Source organism: Engraulis encrasicolus, chromosome 3 (assembly GCF_034702125.1).
Source record: "Engraulis encrasicolus isolate BLACKSEA-1 chromosome 3, IST_EnEncr_1.0, whole genome shotgun sequence".
NCBI lineage: Eukaryota > Metazoa > Chordata > Actinopteri > Clupeiformes > Engraulidae > Engraulis > Engraulis encrasicolus.
In genome coordinates this window covers 43,190,937-43,216,558 of record NC_085859.1, presented here as the reverse complement: position 1 = coordinate 43,216,558, position 25,622 = coordinate 43,190,937, and the positions used below count along the sequence as shown (strand labels likewise).

The window sequence follows — 25,622 nt, the reverse complement described above, 5'->3', positions numbered from 1 at the left end:
ATTCAGGAGGTAAAAAATCAATTTGCAATGCATTACATTTCTACTGAAAGCAAAGCACATTTTTCATCAGTCATGAGGCAATTCAAGTAGTCAGATACTGAACAACATGTTATTGGCTGTTGTGTGTATCAGTTTTCAATGTTTTGAAGTGCTTTCGTGTAATTTAAAGTTCATTTGCTCCTTAAATGCACACAGAAGTAATTGAAACTTGAAAAAATATGCTGAATCGATCATGACAATTGCCGAATCGATTATTGAATTGTCCTGCCCCGCATTGTGATTAATTGCTGAATCGATTATTGTTGCCAGCACTAACAGCCATCACAACAGACTACTCTTTATTCTATATTCTCAATGTCTGAGTAGACACAGCTATTGTCATTTTATGCACTATTATGAATCACACAAAAAGTTACTTGACACATATAGAGCATACGGATCAGACTTTACCGTAAGTCATGCAGTGAGTATGGTGTAATACTGCAGCTGTGAACATTACTTACATAATTTATTATACAAGAAAAGTATTCAAAGAAACTCTGCACATCCGTTCTGACAGCACTGTGGAGCACTCTCGCTTCCAACACAATTCCGAACCCCGCACACAATTTCACCACAGCAGGAGCATGGATAGTCAATGGTTGGCGCAGCCAAAATAGAACTCGTCCCTAGTCGCCAGTCGATATCTGTGGGCATCGGCGCCAGTGTGCGGGGTTGTATTGAAAACAATGGAATCGAACTTTTGTAGAGCAGTGCTCTGCACTTTGTCGAAGCCGGTGTGCGGAGGCCCTTACTGTACATTAACTGGTTCACAGCAGGTTACTGCTCTACAGAGCACAATTAACACAGAAAAGGCACAAAACAACCAACCATCACAAAGACAAGGTCACTTACAGTACACGGGATATTGATATGAAGTTAACAAAGATCATTTAGACCCAAATACATACACCACTCTCCAAAAGAGTTGTCGCGTATCCATCTGTTTGGAATAACAGCTAATAACCTGACTTTCAATTAATCACTTGGCTTCAGAAGTCACTCATATGAAAGCTACAACCCTCCAGAATGAAAATATATGTACAAAAATAAATTTCATGCGCCAAATAAAGATTGACCTTTTAATGAACACAGACAGGGCAGATTTTCACAAGACAAAAGTTTTGTCGCCTATCGAACATAATGTGTTCGTGAAATGACTTGCGTGAGTGCGAATGATGACGAAACACTTCAGGAGTTTTTCTGAGATATTTTGACAGTGACCGCCTTGACCTCCGTGTATTCCCGTAAGCTGTCCTCTCCCCTGGGAAACAAACACAACGTGTTACACATTGCAGATTGTAACACGCCTGGAAGTACATTTATATTAACCAGTTTTACTACTAATAATACTAATACAATTCTACTAATAAGACCAACCACAATCAAAACTGTTTAGTGGCAGAAAGCGACATGGACAAAAAATATTTTAAATTATTATAAGTATTAAACAGTCAACCAGTTTTACAAACTATTTAAAATACTCCTTCAAACAATAATTATAGAAATAGAAATATAAGGATACACGGTATTTATTGTCATGTGCTCATGAATTAAAGAATTCATAAGTAGAAAGACCTAAAAATTAAATCAATTGAAAAGATAAAAAATAAATAAATCAACTTACAATTCTCTTCCATTTCCTGACATCTTAAACCCACCAAATGGGCACTGGGTGCTCATGGCATTGTAGCAGTTCACCCTGAACAAAAAGCAATTCAACAAACAGAAACATGGAGGGAGATTGTCAGCATCTTTAACATCACAAGGTGTTAGTCAATTTATCTATAGCTCTGTTGGCCTATGTCAGTGAGTGCTGTTGGTATGAAAATCACTGAGAACATATGATGTAAAATTGGGTTTAAAAAAAAAAAACTGGTAGTAGCTAAGATAGCCCATTTGATGCACCAAACTGGTACTGTTGCAAGTACAGTAACCCTAATTGAATTGGGAATGCATGCCCCGATATTCCAGACAACATTGTCACAAGAAGACACGAAAGATTGATTCACACCACACTTTAAATACTCCTTTAATTTCTCCTGTAGCCTCATGACGAGTAAAGAGATCCACTAGTGGAATGTTGTGATAGTATAATAGATAGATCTTTGAAAAGACTTAATTTAAGGTCATATGAATTTCATTTGCAGCCCCTGTACCGTACATTTGCGTGGACTAGAAATGACAGTTGAAGCTTGAGCTCACCACACTGTTCCTGCCTGTAAGGCTGAGGTGACGGTGAGAGCTTTGCTGATGTCCCTGGTGAAGACGCCGGCGGCCAGGCCATACTGGGTGGCATTGGCCCTGCACACCGCCTCCTCCAGGCTGCCGAACCTCATCACCAGCTGAACCGGACCAAAAATCTGTACACACATATTACATTACATGACAGGGCTCTAAATTAACACCAGCCAATCAGCCACATGCTGGGAAAATTGCAGTTTGGCTGGTAGAAAATACCTCACTAGCCACTTTGACCCATTAGTGAGTGTGTGTGAGTGTGTGATTAACATCTACTACTAGCCATTTTGGCTTATGGTGGAAAAAAAGTTAATTTAGGTCCCTGAACATTACACTTAGCTGACGCTTTTGTGTAAAGCATCTTACAATTATTTTACTGTAAGTGCTGGGTATTGGTTACAGTCCCTGACACAGCTTATAGGGTTAGGTGCCGTGTTCAAGGACCCCTCAGCCTTCAGGAGTGTGGTAGGCAGAGGTAAGCGTGGGATTCAACACCCCCCCCCCCACCACCACCACCACCACACACATACACACGCACGCGCACACACATGCACACACTAAAGAGTCAGAGAGAGACGGAGCTGAGAGTTTTCAGCATAAGGTCTTCAGCAATCAAACATCATCACAAGCTGAACAGGTACAAAAACACATATACAAATGCACATTTCACACATACGCACATTTTGCCCACATGCACACATACAGTATTTTTCAGCATTTTGTTTTCAGCAATACAAACAGCAAAATGCAATTAAAAAAATTATGCCACTTCTAGGGCTGTAATAATCCACTCAAATGACAATGAGGTTCATATCACGATTTTTAAAATGTATCTCATTTGAAGCTTGTAAGCACTATCACATCGTATCATATGGTTGTGTTCTGGACTGAAGGGTGACAGAGCTTTGAAAGGGCCTATCACAGTACTGCCTCCTTGCATTGCAATACAGTAATCGTGTCTTCATGGTTCAATACAATATCATTGCAGCCCTAGTATATTCCGCCTGACTTTACCTCCTCTGTGGCGATGCGCATGTCATCCGTAACATTGGAGAAGACAGTGGGCTGGATGAAGTATCCACGCTGGCCCCAGGGCCCCCCTCCACACTCCAGCGTGGCCCCCTCCCTCTTGCCACTCTCCACCAGCTCTAGGATCTTGTCAAACTGCTTCTTATCGATCTGATGGAGAAAAAGTGGAGGCTTTTACTGTAAAAGGGATTTTACTCTGTGTGTGTGCTGTGACAGAAAATATTTACATTCCTTTGTATAAGATTATCACTGAAAAATGTATGTTAGAAAAAAAGAAAAAAAGTATAATACAGTAATTCGAATACTATTACTTTACAATGTTATATTGTACTGTACTATATTATACTAAACTACACTATACTATACTATACTATACTATACTGTACTGTACTACACTATACTACATTATAGGCTGCAACGAACATTATACTACATTATACTACACTATATCATACTGTAAAACTGTACTATAATAGTACTATCTCCAAAATGTATGTCAGTGTAAACCTAATAGTATTTAAATAATAATAATAATAATAATAATAATAATGATAATAGTAATACTTTTCAATACTATACTACATTATACAACACTATATACTGTACAACTGTATTATAATAGTACTACTGTATTGCCATGAGCCTACCTGAGGTCCCTGTTCCACGTGGAGGTCTAGCGGGTTCCCCAGCACCATCCTCTGGGCCAGCTCCACACTGCGGCACACAAACTCCTCATAGACGGGCTCCTCCACAAACACCCGCGAGCCGGCCAGGCAGCACTGGCCCTGGTTGAAGAACAGCCCGTGGTGAGCCTGCTGCACCGCACTCTCCACTAGAGGAGAGGAGAGGAGGACGAGAGGAGAGGAGGAGAGGACAAGAAGAGAGAAGAGGAGAGATGGATGAGGTGGTGAGAAGGGTAGAAGAGAGGAGAGGGAGGAGAGAGAAGAAAGGGAGGAGTAGAGGACGGGAGAGGAGAGGAGAGGGGTAGAGAACAGAGGAGATCATTAGGAGAGGAGAGTGGAGAGAAGAGGAGAGATGGATGAAGCGGTGAGAGGAGACGAGAGAGGAGAGGAGAGATGAAGGTAAGGGTTGAGGAGAGGAGTGAAGTAGAGAGGAGAGATGGGAAGAGAGGTAGATAACAGAGGAGAGACCAGTTGAGTGGAGAGGAGAGATGAAGGGAGGTGTAGAGGTGAAAAGAGGGGAGATGAGAGGAAAGAAGATGAAATCAGTTGAGTGGAGAAGAGATGGGAGCAGGTCAGTAGTAGAGTGGAGAGGAGACATGAGAGAAGTGAAGAAGAGAGGAGCGGGGTGGAGTTAGAATTGAGTATAGTGGAGTAGAATAATTGAGTAGTAGTAAATAGTAATTGAGTACAGTAACATAATATGCATCTTTCAGTGCATATTTGATCATGGGCAGTGCAGCACTTACAGTCTGCGTCTGCAAAGACGATGATGGGGTTTTTGCCTCCCAGTTCGAGAGTGACTCGCTTGAGATTAGACTCCCCAGCAGCTCTCTGGATGAGCTTCCCCACCTGTGACACACACACACACACACACACACACACACACACACACACACACACACACACACACACACACACACACACACACACACACACACACACACACACACAAATCATAAGCGAACTGCACTGAGACCATGTCAATAAAGGTCTCAGTACGGTTCACTTCTGAGGGGTCGGGGTACACTTTAGAGTATTTACATATGCACAGAAAATGCTGAGTCATAGGTCTAAGTTTGCTTAAACGGCTGAAAGGCACTAGGTGTGAAAAGACCGTAAGTATTATTATTTCTAATTATAACAACAACACCATACGATAACAAAACATTATAACATTGTCTTGCCTGCGTAGAGCCAGTGAAGGCTATTTTGTTGATGCCCATGTGGTGTGCGATGGCGTGGCCGGCCGTTGTCCCGTAGCCGGGCACCACATTAACCACGCCGGGCGGGAAGCCAGCCTGGAGAACCAGAGACACGCAACACAAATCAGATAACAAACCATCCCAAGCCAATCCAAGCCAATGCCATGCCAATGCCCATGCCCATGCCCCATGCTGATTGGCCATAAGGCATACAGGACACTTGCCCAGTGGACTATTGATGATTTTGGCCTACTCCTCCCCTCAATGCAGTGGTATCAGTCCTCATGCCGCTACAGCTGACCTCTCCGAGTCAGATTTACAGTCATTTTGGTTGTTTTGGTCAAATTAACTCATAATCGATGACTAAAAATGTTTAGTCTCAATGTCTGGTAGACTGGTCTTCACAAAAAAAAATGCCCGGCCTAATTTTTCATCCCAGTTCAGCCCCTGCCCATGCCCGTGCTATCCTCCCAGTCTAGATAGCCATGCCTGGTTGTGCCATTCAATATTAAACAGCAAAAACCAGCCCGTTAATCTGATTAAAAATTAACTCCTCGCTTTCACCAGCAGATTTATAATGTAACAAAAACTATATTGCTATTGTCCATACACATACATTCAAGTTTTATATAATTTAGAAAGGTATATTGACTTAATGCCAATTAATATCTACAAAGATAACTGTAAAGATAAGTGCAACTTAAACTTTGCAGAAATCGTTACAGCTCTAGTGAAGGATGCCGTTCACATATCAACTATATATAACAACCACATGCTGAACCATATACTTCAGAGCAATTTTTCTGAAGTATAATAATAATGCCAATCAAGGTTGTTTTGAATTTATAAACGTCATGTGTTCTGCTTGTTAATGTTAACAAGAAACAGGCATTATCGTTTGCAAGTGTGAATGAAAAAGTCTTTTTAGATTTTAACGGCCCTGTAGACTAGGAGTCAGCCTGGGGCCATTGTCATTTAATATTCCTACACTTAATTAAATAAATGAATCAGGCACATTGTTCTGACTCTTCGGAAATCTTGAATGGTATACATGCGTGTGTGTGTGAGTGTGCGTGCGTGCGTGCGTGCGTGCGTGCGTGTGTGTGTGTGTGTGTGTGTGTGTGTGTGTGTGTGCATGCTTGCAATGGCATTTGGACTGCATTGAAAAGAAGAAGCATTGGGTTACACTAATTAGGTGTAGTGTAACAAAGTATGCACTACTTAGTAAAACATTATTTACTTGCACTGCATTGCAACAACAACAGTAATTTTGGCCAACTTAAAAAAAGTCGGGCAACTTTTGTCATTTCAAACCATGATTTTCTTACAGTGTAGTTACACTAAAAAGGCAATGCAAAATTGGGTTACAAAACATAGAAAGTCATTGGAAACTAAAACACCAACTGTTCACTAAGGAGTGCTGGTCATTTAGAGTGCTGTTTAGAGTGCTGTTTCACTTTTTTCTACTAAGCAGGTGCACGATCGGATAGGCACAACGCGTCAGTCCATCTTATTAAAGGCTTTTAAACTGTATCAATCAGTGTGCCTTTGGAATCCTTGGCAAGACTTTAACTACAACTAGAGTTAAGTTTGACCATACCATCAGATAGGAAGGCATTACCTCCTTAATGAGCTTGGCCATGTGTAGTGCAGTGAGCGGGGTCTGCTCAGCTGGCTTGATGACGATGGTGTTACCACAGGACAGGGCCGGACCAATCTTCCACGCAAACATCATCAGAGGGAAGTTCCACTGCGAGGACAACAGCAGTTAAACTCTTTACATAAAGAGGTAGGCCTATAAGATATATACGTACAGTAAAGTTAAGCATTTACTAATAGTAACACCGGGACGTTTTTGTCAGTTAAACTCTTGTTATAAATGTACTGTTACCAGAATGGACATGAATAAGTCATAATATATTACTAAAGACTCAAGACTCTGTTTTATATAGTAGTAGTGGTTTTATATAGTAGTAGTAGTAGTACTATGGTAACAAAGTCATTTCAGTTCTACTCACAGGAATAATTTGTCCACACACCCCAATGGGTTCATGTCGTGTAAAGGTGAAATATTCGCCATCTTCAGATAAAAGCAAACAAATAAACATGCAAACAACACTCAAATCAATATTTGCAGGTATAGACGTTCAGCCATCTAAAAGAATGGTAGTTCAAGACATGTCATCAAATTCCATGACCTTAGAAACTAGCTAAAAAACACTCACATTTCAGAGGAAAGTCGGAGGAAGACAAGAAAAAAGTGTGATTTAACACTAGCAAGAATTCCACTCCTCCGGTGGTGCCTTGCGCTAATGCGTCATACAATATCGAATATCGAATCCAGCCTGGGTCATTTCCCAACCCTACGGCCACTCTCTCTCCCAACCATTTCCTGTCTAATTGCCCTCAGTAATAAAGGCCTGAATAATAAATAACTAAATAAGGATAATCATTTAAAAAAAGGAATTCCTATGATTAAATCACTCACCAACAGGAATGGTCTTCCCTTGAATCTTGTCAGCCCAGCCTGCGTAGTATCTGAGGGTTTTTATGGTGGCCACCAGGTCAACAAAGTAAGCCATCAGGAACAGCTTGCCAGAGTTAATGCACTCCATGGTCTGTCCAAAAAATGTTGAAGTAACATTTTAGTCTAACCCATGATGCTGCGTACGCTGCACTGATCTATAGGTGCCCGGAGCAACATAGACACGGCATCCACACTCTTGAGACAATTTCAAACTTCTGTGCTAACCCTGTTACATAGATTTTTGCCAATAAAGTACACTTCACTTGGCTTTACTTGTTAGCTGCTTTGTTGTTTGCAATGCAATTTCCCATTGGCAATTACCCATGTTGCTAAATGGCTAACAACGCTTTCGAGAAACGCACCCCTGGCCTTGCTAGGCTGAGGTTGGCGCCTCATGAGTGCTGCTCTTGTTTTTGTTGTTGTTTGTGTTTGTTGTGTACCGCTAGTATCAGCTGGTCTCTCTCCACCAGGTCTGCCAGCTTGTTGAGCAAGCGGCCCCTCTCAGAGGCATCCATGCGTCTCCATGGCGACCCCAGCTGAAACGCCTCCCTGGCTGACGCGACGGCCTTATCAATATCCTCCTGAGCAGAGACAGGAAATTAGGAGATATGTTTAATCCAATGATACAGTACTACATTGGTTTAATCATGTGTATTCCAAAATGTGTTAAGCCAACAGGGGCGGCACTAGAAGACATTAGCCACATGAAAGATGATAATCGAGGCCCTCCCATGGCCAACTGGTAATGTACTCTCCTGCCATGCGGTCGACCCACGTTTGATTCGCGGCCCGGGTCCTTTTCCGACCCCTACTCATCTCTCTCCCCATTCTCTTCCTGTCCACCTCTCAAAAAGTCGTAAAAGACCAAACAAAAATTAAAAAAACAAAAAGAAAGATAATAATGGTATCTATCACTGTGCGATCAGGTTCTGGATTGTGATTGTAAATCAGGCATGAACACACAATTTATAACACAGGTTTATAACACAATTTACAACCCGATTTATAACAGCTAAGGGGAGTTTTACAGCACTCTGAGTCGCATTGTGCAACAGCTATCCTTACCCGTTACAGATCGAACACAAACCCACCGCCTCTTATGTCCTATTGCTTCATCCTAAATGAGAGCAGGCTAAGGAGCTGAGGAATACCCTTAAACTGTTAAACGCTGATGAACCACTGAAACGTTCTAAAACATTCAAAGGCCGAAAAAAATGACATGCTGTCTTGCTGAGTGAAATTCGTTCCTACATGCAATTGCACAGTGTAAGTGCCAATAAAGGTGATTTTAATAGTTGACTCTGATTAACATTTAAGTGTTGTAGAAGTACTCTTACAGGTGTAATTACAACACTGGTGGTACGATACATGGTTTCAACTTTGTAATATCATACTACTAGTGTTGTAATTACATCTGTGTACTTCTACGTCTACTTAATACATGGGTTTCACGTTTGTAAACACCCCTGACTGCACACCCCTGTCTGCGCACTCGTCAACCTCTGATTGTTGGAAACGGCTGTCGGACAAAATATGAGCTCATACGGATGACTGCTTAGTATCTTGCCTGTCCTCACAGCATTTGTGAATGTGAAACCTATGTGTATAACTCTGAAAAAAAATAATTCTGCTGCTATACCTTGTCTCCCTCCTCCACATCACAAATAATATCACCCGTTGCCGGGTTACGCACGGCCATCTTCCTCTCCTGACAGGACTCGTGCCACTCATTATTTATAAATATCTGGAGAAAAAGAAAAAGGGGAAAACAAAATGCAACAGTCAACACCAGTCAAGTGAGCTACCAATAATTCACAAACATAATTACTTAACTGTTATTGGTACATGATTGTTACTTGTTAATTGTCCTGTCTTGCACTTTAATGTCAGTCCTGTGTATGTCGGTCCTGGCATAGCATAGAGAGAGTAGGAAATGGATCGCACTCAATTTTTCTTCTTTCTTGTTGTTTTCTTTTTATTTTAACATTGCAGGGACTGACATGACAGACGTTTCGGCTGCACAGAGCCTTCTTCAGTGTCACAAGGAAGATAACCTTATAGCGTTGAGAGAGAAATGTAATTTCAATTCCCTTGTATAGCCTGTGCATATGAAGAAACTGACAATAAAAGCCAACTGGACTTGACTTGATTATTGCAACAAGGGGTTGTAGAATAGCATGCGGTTAAACCCGTCATGCAGAGCCACTGTTACAACATTTTTGTTAAAGTTATGGTAATGGTAATGACCATGTCTTAATCTGTTACTTAAGACTCTGAGTAATGTCATCGCAATGTTGTTATGATGTAGTTCAGCTTTTTTGTGCAAATAGTGAATAGGCCTGCCGGCAACCCCATCTGCAGGAAGAGGCTAGGATTCTCTGTGATTTCATAGCAATGTTGTTAGGGTGTAGTTAAGCTTTTCCAGCTAATTTTCAATGGGATTGCCGGCAATCCCATCTGCTTGAAAGGGCTTCAAAGGATTTGTTTGTTGCAAAATAACTGCTGTTGTCCTGTTGAGTGAACTCAGACATTACCCATCCCAACTAAGTAATACGAGTTACCATACATCATCTTCTACTTGAAAATGATGCAAAAGTGCCTGTATGTCTGTAAAAAACTCAAAAGAATCCTTCAAATTAATTTAAAGAATGTCGCACTGGACATTTCCACTAACAAGCATCCTACGCACTATACGTTGAGTCACTATACGTGACTCAATCAAGAACAGCATGGTGACTTGATTGAGTTAAGTTGAGTCAACATTTTTTTTTTTTTACAGTGCAGGTTTACAATACAATTATAAAGCATCACAAAAATGAAAATGAGATGTGATATGTTTTCCTGCACCTTAGTGTACTGGATCTGAAGGTCTGACACCGGTGTGGGTATAGCGGGGCCTGGTTGTAGCTCCTGGGTGCTGGGACCGTGTGCCTGGTGGTTGTGGTTGCTCAAGTGGTTCTGTTGGGTCGGAACACTGCCACACTCCGAATCCGCCATACTGTGCTTCATGCCTGCGATAGTTGTATAGAGTTCTGGGTATCACTTTATTGTAGCCCTATAATGCACACTGTACCACCAGAATGGTCATTGAAAGGTTAATTGCCTTTTTATTATTCTACTATGATTTATCAGAGGGCCTTTAGTAATACACTACGAATCAGTCATTGCCATCCTGGTAACAGCAAATTTATATATAAGGGTTCACTTAGTATTTACCTCATTATGTACAGTGTAATAACTGGTGTAATACTATGTAATAAGTTTTAATATGTACTGGTGTGAGCACTGAATCGTACACGATAGCATTGGGGTGCCTTGGACCTCAGTCCAGTCCATTGTATACCTGGGACAATTCAGTGTTTCGACAAATAAAGTATTACTGAGCTCTATATAGCATAGTTGCGTATACCTGTACTTGTATACCAGTTGTATACTGGTGGTTTGTGTACCAGTCTGACAGTCTCTACTTAGTTTGTTTCATTTGTTTAGGTGCAATTACATAGACATTTGTGAAATATAATCATTTGTGTTAGAATGCAACTGTCAAACATATTGCACAGATACAATTCCCTGAGTGAGAAAGATGTCAGCTATGCTTGCACATATTTTTTTCAGGAATATTTGAAGTACGCTACATGTAAATACACAACTACAGCAGCAGCAACAACAACAACAGCAGTGACAACACCAACAACGGCCTGGAATATATGGATGACAGCAAAATTCAATGCAAAACTCTAAACCCCAAATTAGGTACATTGTTGCATCACCTTTAAAGCCACTTACCTGTCCCCAATACTGATACACTGGAAATCTTGTAGGTCTCATCGCCAACTGTTGGAATCCCCGTCAGTCTTTTCCCGAAGCACACAGACTCGCTCCAAACCCCTCTGTCTGTCCTCCTCTCTCCTGTGTTCAGAGAGAGACTGGGCGAAAATCTTCATTTATTATTACCCTACTACTATGATCAAGCTCTACAAGGGTGGAGCTACAACACACTGCGCCAAAGTGGCCACACATTAAGCAGGGACTTTAATACACGTTCATCTGGAACTGCCTTAACTCCCAAAGGGTTCTGTTCCTTGTTCAGCCCCCTAACCGTGAAATCCACAGTGTCATTATTTTTGACGCGTCACTTACACACACTCAACCCAACCCACTTTGCGTTTGCCTTGAAGGAACTTGAGAAAGAGGAGGGGTGCTTTTTTTTCTTCTCCTTGCGCAACACATCCGAATTCTTCCTGTTGGTTTAAATGGGGTAAAACTATAATAATTGGGGAGGATGTGTTCATTGATTTAGAGCCCCCTGCTGCTAAGCTGTCTCCCGCTAACAATGCAATCGCATAGTTATGTCTGCCTCCTATTTCTCCCTATCTTTGGATTTAGCCTGTTCTCAAAGGGCCCTGGAGAACTACCCGTGGACAACATAACCCAAGTGATTAACCCTCGTTAAAATAATGAATCGTGCCGCGGAATTGTGCCCTGCTTCTGAAGAACTTTTGATGTTGGATGCGTGGTCGATGAGAGAAAAAGACTTTTGTTCAGTTTTGCTTTGCCTGCATACTTTTGCTTGTGCTGGGAGTCTGGATGCATCGTAGGCCTAATGCAATTTAGATCATTTATATAATTCATTAACATAATAATGATTAATTATTATTATCAGATTATTGTCCTTGTATAACGAGGGAAAATGCAGCTCCATCATTTAATTGTGTCTGCACCTTAAAATCAATCACAGTCACACACACATACTCACACGCATGCACGCACACACACACACACAGCTTCCGTTACTCCAAGGCACCCAATATAATTTAGATAGGGGCAGGGGGCTTTTATGCCTTCATTTAGGATAGGACAGTGTGAGAGTGTGAGAGTAAACGCGTGAGAGCGAGAGAGGGGAAGGATCGGCAAAGGATCAGAAAGGCCAGAGTCGAACTTGTGTACCGGCGTAATGATATGGCATCCTCATTGAGCCACCATGCCCCCATCAAGCCGTTCATAGCCCCATATTGCACGCTATCCTACCAGTGGAACACTGTAACCGCACGAATACAGCAGCCGCGTCGAGGTTCAAGCGACAGAGAATCGCTGTTGTGCAACAAGAGCAATGTGAGCGACAGCAGCGACTACAGTATGAAATTAAAAGCAGAATACCAACATTCCCATTGGCTGTGGCAGCTGTCGCCGAACCGCATCATAGCTAATTTGCATAATATTCCCAGGAGTTCCACTACAAACTGTCACTTGAATCGCTCGAGTCTAGTCTCCTGAATCGCGACTCAATACAAAGTCCATTACTTCCATTGCTCACCTCACTCAGGTCACGGCTGATGTATTTGTGAGGTAATAGTAATTAAAAAGTGATCTACTGCCCTGCTGTGTCTGAAACAGTAGGGCACTGTACTGTCACGCGGGGACCCAGGTTCGATTCCCAACCCGGGTCATTTCCCAATCTTCCCCCGTCTCTCTCTCCCACTTATTTACTGTCCAACTCTTCACTGCACTATTGAAATAAAGGCCACTTTAATTAATAAGGCCCCCCATTTTTAAGCAAAAAAACTACTACAGTACTACAGTACTACACTACTAAGACCACTTCTAAGAATTGCATTTCTGGTAACAGCAAATTTATAAAGCCGGGTCTCGACGGCTTAAGCCATTTGACTGCATGCTTTGGGTCACTGTCCAATTTTGGAAGGCCCATTTGCGGCATCCTGGCAGATGTGTTCAGATGTTACCAGTGTCTACCACAACAAAACAACTCCATAACTGGGTGCTGCCTCCCCCATGCTTCAGAATTAGCATGGTGTTTCCTCCAAACACGATAGTGGTCACATGACCCAAACAGAGAAAAAAGTCAGATTACACAGTACATGTACAGTTTGCGAATACACAAGGAGAAAAATACTTCAGATTTAATGTTTGGAGTCAGGCCCTTTAGGTCTGACGAAACTAAAATACATAATGTAAATCCTATAGTTTGGCCTTATGACCAATGTTATGATTGGAGGGGAAAAAGGGGATGCATGCCATCTGGAGAGCACCAAGCCAATTGTCTGTGTGTGTGTGTGTGTGTGTGTGTGTGTGTGTGTGTGTGTGTGTGTGTGTGTGTGTGTGTGTGTGTGTGTGTGTGTGTGTGTGTGTGTGTGTGTGTGCGTGTGCGCGTGCGCCTGCGTGTATATATGCGTGTGTGTGTGTGTGCGTGTCAGGAGGTGTGGGTAACTAAGGCCTTACAGTAGGCTGGCCTGGCGTCTCCGGTCTCCGGTCTCCAGTCCGTCTGCAGGGCCCCGTCTGCTGTATGGGGTCTCCGGGACCGCACTGACCTAGCTGCTAATGATGAGAGGAGGTGGGAGAGGGGAGTGTGGCTATGGAGGCATGGTGGAGGGGGGTGTGGAGAAGGGAATGGGGGGTGGGGTGTGTGTGTGTGCAGGGCCGGGGTGTGTAGAGACTGGGGTGGTGAAAGATGGGTATCTCCATAGCTCAAAGTGTAGTGGACATCCATGAATCACTGATTATTGAAAGTTTGGCTAAAACATGTCGCAGATGAAAGTACTAATTCTGTTGAAAATCAATTACATTTTCATGAACGAAATAAATCCAGGCAATGACCAAGGAGTCTGTTACACAAATGCACAGTTCTTTAGTGTAATTGTATTATTTTTCATTGCTATAAACCTGCCGCCACCCTGTAAAACATGCGATCATCATCTGTCAAGGACAGACATCATCATTTCAATTGACTTAAAATACAAAATAAATAATATCAAGTTTACAAGTTTACAAGTTTATTTATTTAAGAAAGGGACAGCATATATTGCCAGCATTTAAACAAAAATGCTAAATATACAAGATTGTAGCCAAGAGGCTAATTTCCGTCTTTTGTCCCTTGACAGGTTTGATGTTCCTTAAAAAAGACAAAGTTAAAACAAAACTAAAAATACACAGTTATTGCACACAGTTGTAAAAAAAGAGAGTCAAAAATACACACACATTTTAAAATATATAATACAAAATACAATTACAAAATACAATACCCAAATAAGTTAAACAGCTGCCAGTACTAACTATGTAAGATTATGTTGACAGCATTGATAATCCAGTAGCCATAATTTTAACTGTTTACTAAATGAGTTTACTGTTGGCAGTTCTCTAATTTTACTGGGAATTGTGTTCCAGGTGTGAGAGACTCTGTAAGAGAAAACAGCCTGACTAAAAGCGCTCTTTCTAAATGGGACAGAGCAATCACCCCTGGAACTGGCTCTGGTAGCCCTGTTTATGCTTTTTATGATAAATGTCTGTAGAGGAGGAGGGGCCAGGCCATGGAAGATTTTGTAGATTAAAACTGAGTCATTATATTTAACATAGTTATCCCAGTCCAATAATCTATGTTTTTTTTTTTTTTTTAATATGGCAATGATGATATGTTCTAGGCTTTCTGTCTAGAATGTTTAGAGCTTGTTTGTATAATGTTGTAATGGCTTTTAGTGTTGTGACATTAGCTGATGCCCAACTGGTTAAGCAGTAAGATATGTGTGACATGATCATTGCGTTAAAATACAATGTTGCTGACTCAAGGGTTAAATTGTTCTTAATGTGCCTAAAATTAGATAAATTATATGTTATTTTGCCAATAGTTGCATGTTGCTTAAACATGTTGCTTAAAACCAAGTTGTGAGTCTATAACTACGCCAAGGTATTTAAATTCTTGAACAACATCTAGCTTCTCCCCCTGCACCATGATGTTGGGATCAAGCTCAGTGGTACCTCTTTTTGTGAAGTACATGCAGACAGTCTTGGACACTTTAATATGAAGGTGTGAATTCTGTAGCCACGTACACACATCGTTCATGATTGGTGTTAACTGTTGTGCAGCTAGACGTTTATTGTTTTGCATGGGTATATACAGTAACACTGCGTCATCTCTGCATATAACTGGCAGGTTACTGATGCAGGACAACAACCTGTCAGGTCATTAATATACAGGCTGAACAACAGTGGGCCTAGTATGGACCCTTGTGGAACTCCAAGAGTGTTTAAACAGGTGTTTGATGTAGTATGTTGCACTCCAACACATTGTGTCCGTGATGCTAGGTATGACTCCATCCATTTCAATGAGTCTACTGAAAAGTTGAAGTGAGTAAGCTTTTGGAACATTATCTGATGGTTGACTGTGTCACAGGCTTTTCTAAAATCAAGAAAAACAGCTCCAACATCACCTCCAGAATCAAGTTTAGATTTTACGTTTTCCAAAAAGAAAAAGACAACTGTCTCGGTCGAGTGATGTTTTCTAAAACCAAACTGCATGCTGTTCAGCATAAGATTATTATTTAGGTGTTGAATGGGTTGTTCTGCCACTGGATTTTCAGTAATTTTGGATATGGCAGGAAGAATACTAATAGGTATATAATTACTTGTTAATGTTAAGGTTATGTTAAGGTCACCAGATTTGAGGATAGGAGTAACTACAGCACTCTTCCAACTATCGGGGAAAACCTGCTGAGTTATAGAGTCATTAACAATGGTTGTGAGTGGTGAAAGGAGATGTTGCTTGTAGGTTAAATAATGTGTCCATGCCATAGGCATCTTTAGCTCTAGAAGGTACTTTTTAGCCCACACATGACCTTGTCAACCTGAGCCTGAGACACTATGTGTATGTTAAAACAGGTGTTGTGGTGCTACTGATGAGCATCTGGCTTAGCTGACAAGCTTCAGGGCCAGTGCTCTGTGTTAGCTGTGTCACAGAATCAATAAAATATGTGTTTAATGCTGTCGCAATAGCTTTTGGGTCCTGGACCACAGTGTTGTCTATGAGCAGTTCTTCAATTTCTCTGTGTGTGTTACTATTGTTTGTCATTTTTTTTACGTTTGTCCAGATTTCTTAGGCATTTCCCCTAGCATGACTGATAACATTAATGAAAAATGCTGCTTTTGCAGTTCTGAGAGCCTTGACGTGGAAGAGCGTGCCGTGTTGGGAGGGGAGGGTAATGGTGAGTGGGGGCCCGTGCGGGTTGTCGGTCCCCTGGAGCCAGTCGAGGGTCAAAGGACGCGTTTGGACCAGAGAGGAGAAGGTGTGCCATGATGGAATGATTGGATCTGAATGGGCCTGAGCGAATGATGGGCCTTGGGCCTGCGTGTGTGTGTGCGCGCGCGTGTGTCTGACTGTGTGTTTTAGTGAGCGAGCCTCTGTCGTTCTGGTGTGTGTTTCTGAGTGTGTTTATTTTAGTAACTGAGAGAGAGCGGGAACAATGAAGATTGAAACAGAGACACGGAGAGAGAAAACAGAGCACCTTGTTATGTCAACCCTCAATGCGTGCTTCGGCTTCTCCACATCAACCCGACGGTTGCTGGGAGTGTCTCGGGGGAATTGGAGGACGTTGGTTCTTGTGGGTCTCCGTCGGGTCGGGAGACGTTCAGTTGGGTTGAGGAGCGCGTCGGTGGTCGGGTTCCATGCCGGACTCTGATTAGTTTGTGCTAACTGCAAGCAGGAGGTGAGAGGGCAGTTTTTTAAGCTGGTGGTGAACTCACAATCACAAACGTCTAGACTACTTGAGTTACAGAAGCGCGACATTACAGTGTGTTTTAGACAGCTTCTAACACAATGCCTAGCGTGCCTTTTTCCTCTTTAGCGAACTCGCAGTGAGAGAAATTAAGTCTTACGATGAAATAATGAAATCGCAAAAGTCATAGCGTTCTGTGAGACAGACAGAAACAGAGCGTCGTCTTAATGGATAAATTATGAATGGGAGGGGGACTTTGCCTATAGGCATCATCGTAGACTATAGCCATATGAGTCATAAATTAATCTACTATGGAGGCTACTCGTGAAAAGTAGAGAGTTGACTTCATGAGACTTAGCTGCCCTTTTAGTATACTCCTGGTCCTGTCATAGAGGTTGCTGCCACACACTAGACAAACATGCTCTAATTAGAGTAAGATACCCCAAACTCCACCTATACCCAATGCAAAGGAGTCTGCTCAAGTTTGGTCTCCTAAGGGGGCGTTGTCCCCTCCTTCCTCTTGTCTTTCTGTGGCATTTGGTGACAGCTTGCATGAGATGTGCACTATCGCCATTTGCAGTGCCAAGGGAACTCCATTCATTCTCAGATGTAAGGCTCCAAAGGTTTCCTAACCAAAGGGGCGTTCACCTGACAACTCATGGATCCGGGAAATACATGGTCTTGAAGTATCTTACTCTGATAGTAAAATGTTTTCACTACACACTCTACAATACACTGTGTCACTTACGTCATTGCGCTGATGCTTAGTGCGTAGTGCACACAGTGCGGTCTTTAGTGCATAGTGTTGTGGACAAGATTGCGCACTATGCACTGTGCCCTCACTGGAAGTGATGGGTGAGCATAGCATAAGCTCCGCAAAACACAGATTGCCTACTGTTTACATTGCAAAGCGTCTCGTGCTTGTATTTCCTTAACCCCAAATGGCAACTATCTTGCATACAATACTTGGCTGTCCATAAAAAAGTTGGTGTCTCAGCAACGTACTTTCACCGAACATGCTCTTTAACCCCTTTGCACCGAGCCTCTGTTATCACCTAATCGACAACAAAATTGTCATGTCCAAATCTTAATCTGAAGAGTTCAGATGCAAAACCCCCTAACTCAATTTCTGAAGACCTGCACTTCTATATTTTTAGAGAACCCCGTTGTTGGTTTGGTTTACATTTATGTACTTGATAATACATATAAATAGTTATATTACATAAATAAAAATAAAAAAATGCAATTTTGATATCTTTGTATTAAATAAAAATGAATTAAGATTATTTTCTCAAAAGGCACTTAGGGGGGTTTGCATCTGAACTCTTCATCTGTTACTTGAGGCTCTCAATGTTATATGAGTATTTTCAGCAAAGAGTGAACTGGCTGGCGGGGACCATCTGTAAAAAGAGGCTACACTAACGGGCACACCAAACACACACACACAGCCACACCCATGGACATGAAGTGTGCAGCGTGCAGCGATAAGACACAACAGAGTCTTACCCAATCTTTTGTTTGTGCACGGCCTGTGTCAATTTACCTTCCCTTCCCTTCCGTCTGTTTGTGCTCCATATGGTCCACCAGTTCAATATAATACAATACAATACAATACAATACAAACCAATACCAACCAATACAATACGATATAATATAAAATAGCCAACAGTCAATATGGGCAGGGCCGGATTATCCATAAGGACCAGGGGCACCAACAAAGACACAAACTTTACAAATGTTGTTCATAAATGGGACACCTGCGAGGTGTAGTGCCCAGGTGCACGCCAATGTCTTAATAGAGTCCTGATCATGGGGACATTGCACGATGTGAACGTTCTTCATAACTTCATCTGTGCACTTTTTCCAGTCATACGGCACCTCATAGTCCTTGGGAATGGAACAAGCTTTCACATACTGCGAAGAAAAAATACTGATTCGATTCAGTGCAGTTTTATACATCACTCATCGGTGTGCTGCTCTTCCTTTCCCTACATGTCTAGTTTGCTAGGCTTAGCATGGTAGCATAGTTTTGGCTTTTGTCTAGTTTGCTAGGCTTAGCATGGTAGAATAGTTTTGGCTTTTGTCAAGGGGTCCGTTCGAAACAGGGAAGGCAGCTGTCCTTCCAGTGAGCTAACTGGACATCGAGGCATGAAGTGTCGATCGAAACGAAAAATTGCTTTATTTCCTCCCTTGGCAGTTGACTCCATTTGTGGGCATAACGGTGATATTTGAGGGCACCATCAGATGTTGACTTCGCTGCCTTTGTACCCAAAATGCTGTGCGCCACCTCCCTCTCAACCGGAAACCTGAAAAAAAACCATGGCTACTACCCAAGCTACCACCTTATAATGTTCTTTATTCTGACACTTATGGACACAGATGTTGAGAATTAAAGCGATAAATCAACATTGTAGTATCTAAATATGCCGTCGCTAGATCTATTTGTAGCCTATTTTACGATTCCGCCGCCTGGCGGTCATTCGCCGTTCAAATAGCATGCGTAAGCTAAGCGCTAACGGTCCTAACAGCTAACTTCACCTGTCTGATCAGAGACCTGTTCATGTAGGAGGGGAGTCATCAAGTCACTGCCTTCCGATCCGAACGCAACCTAGTTTTCTAGGCCTTGCATGGTAGAATAGTTTTGGCTTTTGTCTGGTTTGCTAGCCCTAGCATGGTAGGGGAAACTGAAGACACTTGCAACAGGGTATGGTTGCAACATCTATTTTTTTTTCTCCAATCAGATACAAGCCAGAATGACTATACTCAAACTGCAGAAAGTTGCAGAAAATATACAATTCACTGTAACTACCTGATAGGAGAAAAACAATGTTGCAACTGCCCCCGGTCTCACCCTGCTGCTCTGGACCAGAAAATGAATGGCGACACAAAGACTTTCACTCAAGGTTCGAAGTTGGCAGAAGACATTTATTGTTTTGCCTCTTGTTGCTTACTCAATTTATTAGTAATGACAACCAATAATGGCAATCAAAATGTTACACATGTGCTTGGCATGCACTGTATATCACTCTTCACAAGCTCATTTGCCAACAGCCACATGGGGACAATGCACGCTGTGATCATTCTTCTTCACCACTTCAAAAGTGCACTGCTTCCAGTCGCGAAGCACCTCACAGTCCTCAGGGAATCCAGAAGGCCTCCCCATACTGTAAAATTATAATACATTAAAAAACAGACACTAAATTCAGTGCAAGTTTATACATCACTGATCATGTATGTTATGGTGTATATACATCATACAAGTTACATCACATCATACAATACATCATTACCAGGTGAGCCAGACTAAAAAGTGAAAATGTTGCCTGGAATCACTCCGTTCAGATCGCTGAGGGCCATGGATGGAACCAAACTGTCCTAATGGTTAAAATTGCTTCGGACTTTCCCAAAGCTATAACTAATCAAGCAGCCACTTCCTGTTAGCTGTGGCCATTCTGCTGTCTGCATGCCTGACCTAAACACTCTTCTTGGAACTTGCATTGTGATTGGGCAGCTGGTGTCTGTTGTGGTGATCTTACAAGGACCAGGGGTGCGTTTCTCATCAGGGGTGCGTTTCTCGACAATGCAATTTCCTAAGAGTTTTCTGAAATAGGAATTTTGTTTTCCATATATAAATGCGTATTTTAAATGTAACATTGTTTTCAAACTTGTTGATTGGGTTGTAATGTATTTTTGGAAAAAAAAGTTTGCACACTCCTTTGGATTTTTTTCTTCTTTAAGTTGTTTTTTCTTCTTTTTATTCATTCATTCAATGGCAAGCATGATGACGTTTGGACTTCTCGGTCTTCCTCAGATTCAGGTCTTCCTCAGATGGGTTGTAATGTATAAATTCACCATACTTGGGCCATGGATGGAGGTATAGGCGAAGGTCATCATCGGAATCAAACGTGCAACCTTTTGATTCAAAGACCAACTCTGAAAGGTTGTGCCATCAGATAAGCACACATTGTGCTAACACATTGTACCATGCTGTACAGTACATGGGAAGCACCTTCTCTCTTACCGGTCACAGCAGTCCATTCCAACAGCTCATTTATTGCCCCTTTATAAACACTTGTGAACATTTTGATGATAATTAGTTCATTATTTATAAAGTGTTCATAAAGCTGTGAATAGGATGTTATCCCAAATTGTTACCGTAGCGTTTTCATTAGGACCACTTTCTTTCTTACCGGTGACAGCAGCTCATTCTGCTGGTTCCACAGGAGCACTGTATGCACTGGCTGTTGGTCCACGAGGAGCCCACCTCATGCCAGTCCTTATCAGTGTCATCTTGGCACGGGTCCTGGGCTGAAAAAGCACACATCCATGCAGATTTTTTTTTTGTAAACCTGTTTGTTTGATAACTTACATCACAATAGTGAATATTTATACAAGCTCTGTCGGGTACAGCTACTTACAAACCCTAACTCCGGTGAAGTTGGAACGTTTAGTAAACTGTGAATAAAATTAAAATGCTATCATTTTCAAAACATTCAATCCATTAATAAGATGGAGAGTAGTGAAAAGACAACATATTAAGTGTCAAAACTGAGAAAAAATATTGTTTTGGGGGACATACAGTATGTACTCATTTCTGATTTGATAACTGCAACATGTCTCAAATAAGTTGGGACGGGGATAAGTGAAATGTAATAAACATCCAAATAAGATACAACAACAAGGAAAGAACATTTCAAAAAGAATTATACTGATGGACAATATGAGTGTCCAGGTATAAGACCATCACAGAAAGGCTGAGTCACTCAGAGGGAATAATTACCATAGTAATTACATACATTTTTGAATTCCCTTTGATTTATCATGATCGAATGTATATGACACCTATTTTTGTTATTAAAATCAATGTATAGGTCAATGACATCATGAAATATATATTGGCTATAATCTCACTTTAGCGCTCCAAGAATTACAGCTATTGAAAATTGACCATATTAAGAACGCTTCATGTGTGCAAATGATAGAGGGGTTTAACATTCTCCTATGCACCCGAGCTCACTTGAAATAGACTGTTAAGATAATTATTGCCTTTATACATGTTGTTATGAAAATGTAACCATTTGCATGAGCTAGATGAACTTTGTATGAACCCTGTTTTGTTCTCTCTCTCTCTCTCTCTCTCTCTCTCTCTGTACATTCCTGACGATAAGAGAGGTCTCTTCCTTAAAGGCCTGATAAGCAGTTAATTCAGTGTTGACGTAAAGCATAAACCTTGGAAAGATTGATGTTTCCAACAGTCTCTTTGAAACGATATGTTTACGTATGCATGGCTGTATATAACCCCAGTTGGACCGTCACTTTTGGAAGAATACTTCCCTCCTGGCCAGAAGTAAAACTTTTATAGAGGTATCACCGTGTCTCTGTGTGAGTATGTTGTAGAGTGATAACAGTTTTCTTACATAGCCTAATAAAGAATTTATCAACATAGACCCAGAAGACATGGGAAACTGTCCTTTGCTTACAGAAGTCAGCAGAAGTTGCAGAAGTCAATTCTTTTTGAAAATAATAGTCTTGCACATCCTGTGCTACAGTGAAAATGGACCATCCAACTTGTGTTATGATGGCATGGGGGTGCAGTAGTGCATTGGTTAAGCTGATCTCACTCATCTGTAGAGTTAAATACAGTTCTGAATTATATAAATGGGTTTTTTAAACAGCATGAAAAGCCAATTGTGCATTATATTTTGAAGGGAGATCTTCGATTACTGCCACATAGTAAGGACAAAGTGCATTCTTTACTATGTTTTAACAGTCTAACTCCATCATAAGGACCAGCAGGTGATAAAATGGCTGGCTTTTGGTCAAGATCTGACACAATTGCTACGTGTACATGATGTTTTTGAATCGGATCTAATAGATCGGATTTAAGTAGATCGGATTAAGAGTTATTTTGCGACGTGTATACATGGCAATTTCACTTAAATGCGATTAAACGTCTGGGGAAAATAAAGCATTGCGATTGGACTGAGGACGCACGTGCTGAGTGAGCCAAATAAGGCGTGGGGGCGTGGTCGCCAAACCTCCGGGGAACTACTGGGACACAAGCTTATCTTCAGCCCGAAAATGAATTCCCTCAGTGGACTCAAGGCTGGTAAAATCCCCTTTGGGTCTGGTTCTTTCAAATGCTAGTTAGCACCCTCCTAGCTTAGAAAAACGAACTGGTGAAAGGGTGATGTGGAGTAACTTTGTTGTGCTTAATTACTTCGTGGGGCACTTTTACATCAATATATGGAAGCCACAACATTTATAGTCGCTTAGGGACTTTAAATTAAGCAAAACTTTCATGTGAAAATCAACAGGAAGTGCCGCCATCTTTTTCTCACTGACAAAGAGCACGGGCTCTTGGCGCCATCGTGTGGTCAACGAGCATGCGTGGAACGACCGGATTTATTGTAATTCTGATTAAAAGGTTACATGACAGAGGAACGTGTTTAATCGGATTTAAAAGAGGAATAAACCACCCACTTTAATCGGACTTAAGTTTAAATCGGAATAAACTTAAATCCTGTTCGGTAAGTGTTTACATGATGTTTTTAAAGTGGAATTAAGTTTTAATGAGATTTAAAGTGAGTTAAATCGGATTTAAATGCCTCATGTAAACGTACCAACTGTAAGCACTACAGATAGGAAAACATAGCAAAACATGACGAGGACTACTCCCACCATTTAAGCTGTTGAAATTTCATGTTGAAGACAGGAATGAACACTGTTTTTATATAAAATCATCTCATCTGTTAATGTAATTAACGGATAAGTGTTGTCCTTTATTTTGTTTTTTGTTTTCCTCGACCTTTGCTGTCTTTTATTATCCCCGTCCTAACTCTTTTGAGACGCGTTGTTTTTACATATTCATGAATATCCCCCCAAACAATGATTTTGGTCAGTTTTGATGACTGATGTGTTTTCTTTGTACCGTTCTCCATCTAATATAGGAATAAAACGTTTTGAAAATGGCAGTATTTTGTTATTATTCACAATTTACCTTGCGTCCCAACTTCTATGAGTTGAGGTTTGTAATAAAGGAAATCAAGGACTTTTTATATATGTGACTTCACAATGAGACTGTAATGTCATGTATACACAATGACCTTGTAATTAATTAGTGCAAAACACAAAACTAATGAAGATCATAATGAAAATGTAACTTTAATGACTTGTTAAGTGCAGACTGGAGTAGGTACAGTACCTCCCACCTTCTTTGGTCCCATATAGCAGCCAGCGTTGGCGAATGCTGCCAGAGAAGACAGGATGAGGGCAAGGGCTAGACACCGCTGCAGAGACAGAGACACAGAGAGAGTTTCATTTAGTACATTTCATGAATGTATCGTTAATGATGACATGGTAAGTAGTACAAAAAGACAGGAACTATAGCAATAATAAGGTTATAGACATGGTGGTAAAACATGAATGTACACCACCAGGACAATAAAAGTCAGGAGTAACGACAGGATTTGAGCCATCACCAAAAGCACATCAAAACGCAGACTACTGACACAGGGGACAAGTTGAACATAATACTTGCAGAGTGGAGGTCAACTTTAGTGTGTCAAGTCACCTGAATGGGCTGTGCTGATCTTTTTTTTTTTTTATTTTTTTTTTTTTTTTTTTCCATAGTCATACAGTGCATCACTACATCTCCATTCTTAAGGGGATACATAAACACATCCACAACAAAGAAAGAAAGAAAGATATATGTAGAGAGAGAAAAGGAGAAAGAAAGGAGAGAATAGAGTGAAAGGGATAGTTATATTAAGTGAAGATGCAATACAGTACGTGTCCAATTATTGATAAATGATTCTAGTTTGAGTTGTAAAACTGCAGTAGCATGTTCCATATGGTACAGTTCTTGAACTCTGTCCCTCCATTGAGTTATTGTGGGGGGCTGTGGCAACCAGGAGGCCGTAATGACTTGGTTTGCCACTAACTGTGCTGATCTTTGATGTGGCTTTGATATAATAAATAGCAAATCCAATAAATGTGTGCGAATGACAAAGACCGTGTAGGTCAAAAGGTCGGTCAGTCTATTTGCCTTGAAAAAGTAAAAAAAATATTGCAACCGGAGTGTCACAGTTCCCGCCTCTTTATTTTTATTTTTTAAATGTGTGCGAATGGAGACGAGGAGGGGACCGACAAGCGCGATGGTCAGAGAATTCTAAGCTCTTCACATTTCCCCAAAATTAGTCAATTTTACGGGCTCCTTTGTTTTTCAATTTAACATTATTCGACGGCGGAGGAGTGACAGACTCAAATATGTCGAAAAATAAGATTAATTCTTCATCTCCAAATGCTTCTCCAAGAGGGAAACGTCTGAAGCCTGGCACGGATGCTAGTGGCAATGACACAATCCTGCTAGCACTTGAGCAACAAGAAGCTAGAATGGAGG

At 41.3% G+C, this 25,622-nt stretch overlaps 2 protein-coding genes across 2 annotated transcripts; both read right to left on the bottom strand.

Moving 5' to 3' along the window:
* Positions 1 to 1,146: 1,146 nt before the first annotated feature.
* On the bottom strand, positions 1,147 to 12,149 carry LOC134445438 (aldehyde dehydrogenase 1A1-like). The gene is made up of 14 exons (XM_063194518.1): positions 12,134 to 12,149; positions 10,569 to 10,618; positions 9,361 to 9,465; positions 8,162 to 8,302; positions 7,683 to 7,812; positions 7,213 to 7,274; positions 6,816 to 6,944; positions 5,177 to 5,290; positions 4,739 to 4,841; positions 3,957 to 4,141; positions 3,295 to 3,459; positions 2,245 to 2,402; positions 1,667 to 1,741; positions 1,147 to 1,303 (listed from the first exon to the last, which is right to left on the bottom strand). The coding sequence occupies exons 1-14, from the start codon at positions 12,147 to 12,149 to the stop codon at positions 1,231 to 1,233; spliced, it is 1,506 nt and encodes a 501-aa protein (XP_063050588.1). The 3' UTR covers positions 1,147 to 1,230.
* Positions 12,150 to 20,228: 8,079 nt separating this feature from the next.
* LOC134444891 (beta-microseminoprotein-like) lies at positions 20,229 to 24,752 on the bottom strand. The gene is made up of 4 exons (XM_063194073.1): positions 24,729 to 24,752; positions 24,426 to 24,510; positions 21,412 to 21,529; positions 20,229 to 20,385 (listed from the first exon to the last, which is right to left on the bottom strand). Exons 1-4 carry the CDS (start codon positions 24,750 to 24,752, stop codon positions 20,259 to 20,261), a joined length of 354 nt encoding a protein of 117 aa, XP_063050143.1. The 3' UTR covers positions 20,229 to 20,258.
* Positions 24,753 to 25,622: the final 870 nt, after the last annotated feature.

What these genes read in the sequence shown, in the direction of transcription:
- LOC134445438 (XM_063194518.1), bottom strand. An exon ending in TGGCCAAGCTCATTAAGGAG is followed by an intron (nt 5,291 to 6,815) that starts GTAATGCCTTCC and finishes CTGGTTCTCCAG; the next exon opens with GCTGGCTTCCCGCCCGGCGT. An exon ending in ACGTGGAACAGGGACCTCAG is followed by an intron (nt 3,460 to 3,956) that starts GTAGGCTCATGG and finishes TTTCTCCATCAG; the next exon opens with ATCGATAAGAAGCAGTTTGA.
- LOC134444891 (XM_063194073.1), bottom strand. Translation starts at nt 24,752, where the DNA reads ATGTTCAACTTGTCCCCTGTGTCA. An exon ending in TCAACTTGTCCCCTGTGTCA is followed by an intron (nt 24,511 to 24,728) that starts GTAGTCTGCGTT and finishes CTGTCTCTGCAG; the next exon opens with CGGTGTCTAGCCCTTGCCCT. An exon ending in AGAATGAGCTGCTGTCACCG is followed by an intron (nt 20,386 to 21,411) that starts GTAAGAAAGAAA and finishes ATAATTTTACAG; the next exon opens with TATGGGGAGGCCTTCTGGAT.